Here is an 8,351-nt window from a genome sequence, read left to right on the forward strand (position 1 = left end):
CGGTCGTAGATCTCTCTGTTCATCTTATGGGCATTCCTGAACATTTATATATGTTCTATGCTTTTCTGTCAAAGTGTGAATTCTTCTTAAGGCTTTACGCTCTCTTGGTATTTTCTACTACCATGGCTGCGTTCAGAAACTTTACCCGAGTATTCCCGTGCATTATTTTATCCTTGTTCAATATTCGGTTAATAAAAAGAATAAAGTGATACACGGAGATCCGGGACATTCGGGTGAAGTTTCCGAACGCAGCCCATGATGGTTTTCGTTTGGAATTGATCCATCGCTTCTACACTTCTGTATGCATTTGAGTTTTCATAATTACGACTGTGGCCGTATCAATCGAACGTTTTGATACAGAATTCTTGGCCACTACACTTTTCTACGATTGTCATATGCGCTTTTCGTCAAATTCGGATGACATGTATTGCATGTTTGGCGTGCATTAATAATCATACATAGTTGGATAGTCGTGAGTTATTGGAGTGCCGTTGATGGTTCAAACTCAGCGGCTGGCTGATGATTATTTGCTATTGAATACATTTTTCTAAAGGCTCTCTCGAAAAGCACCGGCAGATTAATCCACGCTTATACACAGACGACGGGAAAAAACTATGTAGTTGCGATGGTTGCGAGCACAGCGACTGATATGACTGGATCTATATATCATGAACGACAAGTAATTTGTTACCGTTGTTGCATTCTTTCCGTTGATCATCTTTACGTTGCACTTGTATTCCGTAGAAAATTCGTTACCGTACACAATGCGAAGTAATCGTCAATGGAACACTGACTAAAAATATCTTTGCAATATTTTGGAAAAAGATCTTTTTTCTAAATTTGTTATGTACTTATTATTTTAGCTAAGATAACAAATATTACATTGTAGGTGAAGGAGCTGTGTGCGTTACACGCGCTAAACAACCTGTTTCAAGAGCGTGGATTTAGTAAGCAAGAATTAGATCAAATCTGTTACAGTCTAAGTCCAGACGTATGGATCAATCCTCATAAGTCGTTACTGGGGCTCGGCAATTATGACATTAATGTTATTATGGCTGCTCTCCAAAGAAGAGGACGTGAAGCTGTATGGTTTGACAAACGTAGGTCTGTACAGTGTCATAAATATCATTTGGAATGTGATCATGCAAATTACGATTGTAAGCATTTATTAATTGTTCCTTCTGTTTCAGAGATCCTAAGTGTCTTCATTTAGACAACATTGAGGGTTTTATACTTAATGTCCCAACTGAATACAAATTAGGTTTTGTGCTACTTCCTTTGAAGCGACGTCATTGGATTGCTCTGAAAAAAATACATGGTGCCTTTTATAATCTTGATTCAAAGCTGGACTCGCCGCAATTAATAGGAAAGGTTGTTAAATTTTATAATAAAATTTTCTAAGATATGAAGGTATTTTCATATGAGCATGTGATGTTAATTATATTTTTTCTTGTGCATCAGGACAACGATTTACTCATATATCTAAAGGATCAGATAGATAGCAAGGAGAAGGAACTGTTCCTTGTTGTTTCTAGAGAAATCGATAACAATCAAGGATGGTTGATAGATACGTGTGAAAATAAAGATGAAGACAATAATATGGATCATGATTCTATTAGGTATATTGAGGATGGATACCCAGATATAGATTTGAAAAAATCCGAGTCTAAGGAAATGAATGAAAACGAGGAATTTCTAGATAACAAGAATTCTAGATAATTGGGGCTACCATGCACCATGCTCCACTTTATTTATTCATTCCCTTGTTGCAAATTTAAGGAAGAGTGATTATAATGATTGCAAGAAAAGGCTTGATATTATATAGGAACAAAGAGAACAAAGAGAAATAAACAGATAATGGCAATTACACATATAATGAATGTTTCACTGAGCATTTTTCGCAATAATGCTTTCATTCATATCTATGTGTTAACACAAACGTGATATTTTTATTTATTTATTTACTTTTAATAGAGAAGAGTCATTTATATATATATTGTGTATATTATCTACTACTAATGATACATTATGCGTAACGCATTTTAAGAAATAACGTATATAAGGTATATAGCGTTGTATTTAAAATGAAAATATTGCTTTATTAAAAGTTAACGTGTATAAGAGAAGAACTTGTATTCAAACGACAGCTACTCACACTGAAAGGGTATTTATGTGTATATTTATCGTGATATTATTTATATGTGATAATTATATGTCATTTTAAAAAGCTTGTATAAATAAACACACTTGTAATATGAAATTGTTATGATTTTAGATACAATCATAACTTTTTTACACAATAAATATGCTTGTAATTTACTTTATAATTAATTTATCCTGTATATATAAGATAATATTAAGTAGACATTACTGTTTACATTATAAGTACTAGTATATATTTAAGTTATGGCTTTAAATAAGTGTCAAATAATTGATTAATAATTTATTTATTTTTATTGTACCACAAAAATAAAGAGTAAATCAGCCAATGAACTTACTATACAAAATATATATACTATATACATATATATAAGTAATAATATTATAACATTGTTCTAACATATCGTTGTATGTTACATCACCACTTGATTGCGAGTGCTGTATTCATTTTTTGTATTTCGTGGTACTGCGTGTTGAAATACGCGCTAACTTTGTCTGTATGCTCTCCTCCCAGCCAAGTTTTGTACAGATTCTGTACCACTTTGTTTTCTTCGGGTTTACTCAGCGGAAGTTTACGATACATATTTTCTAATGTCGACGCAAGTTCTCGGGGTTGAATGTTCCCATCAGGTCTCACTTGTGCTCCGCCATTTAAACAACCTATAAATAATAATCACATTAAGTTTAGTTATTTGTCACACGCTAATACATTGTCTTAAGCAAAGCAATAATTACCACACGGGCATGCCATAATTTCAACGTAATCGTAAATGCATTTGCCTCTTTTCATTTTCTGAACTATATTTTGTATATTTCTGAATCCATTAATAATAGCGAATTTTAATAACACTTGGTCGTTTCTTTTCAATTCTGCCTCCTGGAAGTCGGGATTTCTGAGATTTTTGAAATCCACTGTGACATTGTCCTCGTCAAAAAGATTCTTCGCCGCGTAACGGAAAATGAAGTCTGCATAACCACCTGATCCCGAGCCACTATGGCCCCACAATCTATTTCCAATTTCTTCATTGTAGGAACCGAATGGTTGTTTAATTTCACCTTCGTCTATTTCGTTTAACATTAAACCATCCTCACTTAGCATCTGTTCCAATTCAACTGAAAGACAAAAAGTTGATACCATAAATTACACCTAAATCCTAATAATACTTAAACAGTTTTAATACAGAGATATGAATATATCTATATACTTGATGTTATGACACAGTCCACATCTCTCGTCCTTCGTTGTTGATTATAAAAATCTTCTCTGGAAGCTTCTAACTTCTTATCATAGCAGGGCATTACAGTTACATGGTATACCTGTTCTGGCGACAGGCCCATAATTTCAGCTAAGTGGTACTTTACTAACGATCCCATAATTTGTTGAGGTGATTTTGTGACACTTATATGTGGCAATATAAAATTCCCATGAGTTTTCTCAGCATAACATACCCAACCTATCATAGAAATAAGAATATTATAAATCTCATGAATTGATTAACGTCTATTTCGATAAACAAATATTTATTTTACCCGGACATGAAGAGGACAACATTGGTAATTGATTTTTTGCACCCTCTTTACTGGCTTTATATCGCTCGACAAACTCTTTGGCAGCTTCTAATAAAACAAAATCGTCAGCCATTGTCATGTCTAACACCGCATCAGCTCCCAATCGATAAAAAAAGCCTGCTAATTTGCAGAGAGCTTGCTCGGGGGTAAGTTCATAGCGTTGTGCCAATGACAATACAGGTTGCACTGACAGACTTACTATTATATATTTGGAATCTGTACTTCCTATATTCTGCAAAAAACGTAAATAGTGTTATGATATTAAAGACGATATAAAAATATAAAATAAATTAAGAACACATCTTGTAATTGTGTATATCTCTATTTTGTATATCACTATTAAAGGCAAAATCTTTTAGAGAGCTTAACAAATTGTATTTATAAAAGAATAAGTAATTAATACTATATATCTTTAATTCTCTATATATTTTGCTATAGATATCTAAATTTTATATTGTTTAATATGTAGAATCTTTTTACTTTTGCATCTAAATGAGAAAACTCTATAAAATATTTATATATTGTAACATTTATTGTTTACCTGGTGAGCCACTTTCTCTTGAAATACCCTGAGTAGTTCTTCTCGACTTTGTTGAGTAACTAGCACGCTCTCAGCAGACGTAATGCAACCACTGCATGCTAAACAATCGGCAAGGGTGATCTCAACTTTTTGTAATTTTTCCGGTTGCCCAATCTGTAAAATAGAGCAAACTTTAATGGAAAGTTTTAAGCTAGAATTACATTTTAACAAAACAAATGTTGTAGACATTTACTTCATTGAGTGCCAAATGGGCATTATCCGATTGTATTTTTATCTTTGCACCTGTTTTGCTTTTGTTTGCCTGCATTTCTATAGGTTTAATGCATTCCTACAACAAATGTAATTTAATATAATAGCATATGGAAATTATAAATCCTAATCCAGAATATCGATCATTATACCTGCGATGGTGTGATGAAGTCATCCAGATTTGTAATTTGCAATGCTCCACTGAATCTTGATGCCATTTTTTCCAAATTTCACTGTGTTCAGCTTTTTATGTAAATATTTTTACTTTCTGTAATGTATGCGACTTATATAAAAAAAACTTAGAAACTAATGTGCTTTCCTTTTATAAATGTAAATATTATTCAGTCAAATAAATACCTCTTATTTTTTAAATTTATTAAGACTTTGTATAATTGTAGATTAGTTTCTGCAACCTACATGAAGTCATATAGCAAGAATAAACAGATATTCCCAGCATAAAATGCCTAATAAATATTATTGCCAACATTAACCTCTTCACTATCTTTGGAACATAAATGACTCACTAAATTTCAAAATTACTATAATTCTATATAAATGAAACCTCTGTGTCGTTATTTGTGTACATACTAAAATCAAAAATAATGGTAAAAAAACATGCCTATGCGCAAGAGGCAAGAAATATTTTCATTAAAACTAATGCAACGTAAATGTCCTCGTTACGGCTAATTTATGATCATGACAAATGTGCTCCTCTGTCACAAGAGTGACTCACTGACCTGCGCCTGAGACACCGCAACCGTACCACTGTGTAGAGTAGCCGTGTTAGCATCGCTAGAGGGGTCGGGGGCGCGATTTTGCTTACATAGCATAAAATTGCAATAATGACCGAAGTGAGGAAGGACGATGTCGTGAAAATTCTTCACACTTATCCGTTTTGTAGAGTAAGTAAAATGCGCTCCGCATCTTATTGTAATTTATTGCATGTCGCTGCGTAAATAGATGCGAATGTGACGTTTAATCAATACGGGAAGCGTATACGTTTTGCTACGCGTTTAATTGAATCGATGCTTCTGATTTAAAATCAAAATTACACGCATTTATTGGGGTTTGAATGAATGCCAATTTGTTATCTAATTTCATATTTAGCGTATAATACATAGTAAAACCCAAAATTTATTTCACTTTAATATTTATAGAAACTTATTACAATATTGTCAAAAATTTCTTATTATTTATTATATTGCCATTGCAAAATTATCCAGTTTTTAAATATCTTTATGTATACGCGAGTTGTACATACAAATTGTGCTGGAATTTTTTAAATAATATTCTTTTAATGATATTAACGTTTATTTACAGAAGTGTGATATGTCCGACGAGATGAAGCAAGAGGCGATGGAATTATGCGTGACTGCAGCAGAAAAGTACGCGGACAACTATGAGAGCGTGTCTCGAATGATCAAGGAGACCATGGATAAGAAATTCGGTGCGTCGTGGCACACTGTCGTTGGCGAAGGCTATGGCTTTGAAATAACTTATCAATTGAAGCATCTTCTGTATATGTACTGTGCCGGCAATTTGGCAATATGCATATGGAAATCCGCATAGTGCAATTTTGGCACTTATAATTTATTTATATGTATATATGTATTTATATACGCGCACATAAGTGTTTGATTGTATATGTAAAAATACTTTTATGCGAGTGAGCGAAACGTGTATATGTAAGATAAATTGTTACGAGAAAAGAGGAAAAGAAGACGTTTTTAATATCTTATATATAAGTGTGGGTCCAATTGTGTTTATAAATCACAATCAAATACTATCATAATTAAATACTTACATATTGGAAACAAAATATGATGATAATCCAATTCAGACGATAATCTAATTCAGATTGTATATAATACAAAATACAACAATTAATAGAAATACTTTCTGATACATTATTGAATTATGTACTTTTATTTAGAGAGCAATATTTAATGTGTGGCAGGATATAAGATAATATATATCCAACATAAAAATGTATTCCTTTGTAAGAAAATAATAATATATATTAAAAAAATTCATATACATAACAGTATTTGAAAATATATATTTATCCTTTACATATAAAATTCGTCAAAAACCAGTAACCGTCCTCCATACAAGAACTGCTATATTACCTCCAATAAACATATATAATAGCGATTTCTCTTGATAAGTAGTTGCACATGCGTAAGCCTCCCCGACAACTACTTGGAAGGGCGGGCCAAATTTTTTATCCAGATTATCCTTGATCATGCGAGCTGCGTGCTCATAATTCTCTGAATATTTTTCCACAGCGGTGACACAAATTTCCATAGCTTCTTGCTTCATGTCTTCTGGCATATCGCTGTGCTATTGCAGAGAATTTCTGCTGTAATTAAAATTGAGATACTCTCTAATTGGGATGTGAATTGTAATCCAGATCAATTTACCTTACACAAGGGGTATGTATGAATCATCAAAGTTGCAACATCTTTCTTTACCTCTCCAGCCCACATTTTACAAAAGTGTCTCTTTAATAATTTTACTGTATATTGCGCACAACAGTAAAATTATGTTATTTGTGTTTTTAATATTAAACGGACTCTCCATATATTCAGTATGTATATATAAATATTTGGTTATACTAAATATATAACATTTAAACAAATGAATATTTGACATATATATACACCCTATTGAAATTTTCAAATATAGGAAAGTGAATTTCACAATTTAATATTTATAATATAGGTATTTTTAACATACTATAGTATATGCTTATATTGAACTATACTATACATATATTATGTGAGTAGCTTAATTCATCTTAACCAATATTCAATTACTGATTTTTTATAATTAACTGCGCCTGAAAAGGAAAAATTTGATCAAAAAAATTAATTGTTAAATGAAAAATTTTAATACCCTAAACACAGTATTAAGGAAATAAATTAATTTTAAGTCTTATAAAAAAAAGGAAATAGTAAAATTTGTAAAATGTACGGAAATTATACAATTTAAAGAATATTGCATATTTTTTATATTTTCACTCTTTCTCACAAACAAAAAGATTATAATCTACTTTGGGTACATTCCGAAATTAACTGGCAGTGACAGTACTGCTTTATCGTTCCGAAATAGAATTTCTAGTCTTCTTCTTCTTAATATGGCGTCTGCTCCCTCTTCTTCTTCTTCTTCTTCTGATGTAGGCTTCCGTCAGGGCCTGTTCACTCCCATGTATTTTTGGGGGACAGCGTTTTGGCGCCCTTACACTCGGCAAAATGGAACTAAGTATCCAAATCTGTCGGCAACATAGTCCTATATACATATATATATAATCTAAATTTCATTCTTAATATGAGCTAAATAAGTGAAAACTATATATATACATATTGTTTTATTATATTTATTATATATATATACACACTTCTCATCAAAATTAAAGCATCATTCATTCCGATCACTAAAAATAGGCAAATTTCAAGAGAGTGTAACTTCGTGAAAAATGATCGTATCGGAATGATCAAAAAAGCATTTTAAAGCTTAAAGTCTCTACTTTCGACATTCATAATTTACAAAGTAAATAAGAAAAATCAAAAATCTAAAAATTTTTTACCAAGTTTGCGAAGTTCCAAAAAGTAAAATAAAAATCGCATGCAAATAAGGTTTACATCGTTCGAAAGCGTGAATTTTTAGCTTTAATTTGAGCAGTCGGCGAGCATTGTGCGATTTTTTTTCACCGAGTTATTCAACATTGAAGTAAAAATGATCCTTATGCTTCAACATTGAATAACTCGGTGAAAAAAAATCGCAAAATGCTCACCGAGTGCGCAAATTAAAGATAACGATTCACGCTTTT

At 31.9% G+C, this 8,351-nt stretch overlaps 4 protein-coding genes across 7 annotated transcripts; 2 read left to right on the forward strand and 2 right to left on the reverse strand.

Annotated features, from left to right (window-relative positions):
* Nucleotides 1-230: 230 nt before the first annotated feature.
* Nucleotides 231-2,319, forward strand: LOC105449162 (josephin-2). Its single transcript, XM_011688161.1, has 4 exons — nt 231-679; nt 890-1,104; nt 1,191-1,371; nt 1,462-2,319. The coding sequence occupies exons 1-4, from the start codon at nt 626-628 to the stop codon at nt 1,717-1,719; spliced, it is 708 nt and encodes a 235-aa protein (XP_011686463.1). The 5' UTR covers nt 231-625; the 3' UTR covers nt 1,720-2,319.
* A 112-nt stretch (nt 2,320-2,431) lies between these two features.
* Nucleotides 2,432-5,330, reverse strand: LOC105449163 (probable cytosolic Fe-S cluster assembly factor CPIJ010948). 4 transcript variants are annotated; one of them, XM_011688164.1, is made up of 9 exons: nt 5,257-5,330; nt 4,877-4,932; nt 4,672-4,787; nt 4,503-4,598; nt 4,271-4,423; nt 3,691-3,961; nt 3,366-3,614; nt 2,896-3,273; nt 2,432-2,820 (listed from the first exon to the last, which is right to left on the reverse strand). In XM_011688164.1, the coding sequence occupies exons 3-9, from the start codon at nt 4,735-4,737 to the stop codon at nt 2,579-2,581; spliced, it is 1,455 nt and encodes a 484-aa protein (XP_011686466.1). In that variant the 5' UTR covers nt 4,738-4,787; nt 4,877-4,932; nt 5,257-5,330; the 3' UTR covers nt 2,432-2,578. The 4 variants fall into 4 exon arrangements, with proteins under 4 accessions (XP_011686466.1, XP_011686464.1, XP_011686465.1 ...); XM_011688162.1 differs by lacking the exon at nt 5,257-5,330 and having other exon boundaries at nt 4,877-5,249; XM_011688163.1 differs by lacking the exon at nt 5,257-5,330 and having other exon boundaries at nt 4,672-4,802; nt 4,877-5,249.
* Nucleotide 5,331: 1 nt separating this feature from the next.
* Nucleotides 5,332-6,414, forward strand: LOC105449164 (dynein light chain 4, axonemal-like). Its single transcript, XM_011688166.1, has 2 exons — nt 5,332-5,421; nt 5,840-6,414. Exons 1-2 carry the CDS (start codon nt 5,362-5,364, stop codon nt 6,086-6,088), a joined length of 309 nt encoding a protein of 102 aa, XP_011686468.1. The 5' UTR covers nt 5,332-5,361; the 3' UTR covers nt 6,089-6,414.
* A 140-nt stretch (nt 6,415-6,554) lies between these two features.
* LOC105449165 (dynein light chain 4, axonemal-like) lies at nt 6,555-7,097 on the reverse strand. Its single transcript, XM_011688168.1, has 2 exons — nt 6,943-7,097; nt 6,555-6,862 (listed from the first exon to the last, which is right to left on the reverse strand). Exons 1-2 carry the CDS (start codon nt 7,006-7,008, stop codon nt 6,605-6,607), a joined length of 324 nt encoding a protein of 107 aa, XP_011686470.1. The 5' UTR covers nt 7,009-7,097; the 3' UTR covers nt 6,555-6,604.
* Nucleotides 7,098-8,351: the final 1,254 nt, after the last annotated feature.

Source organism: Wasmannia auropunctata, unplaced genomic scaffold (genome assembly GCF_000956235.1).
Source record: "Wasmannia auropunctata unplaced genomic scaffold, wasmannia.A_1.0 LD336076.1, whole genome shotgun sequence".
NCBI classification, from domain to species: domain Eukaryota; kingdom Metazoa; phylum Arthropoda; class Insecta; order Hymenoptera; family Formicidae; genus Wasmannia; species Wasmannia auropunctata.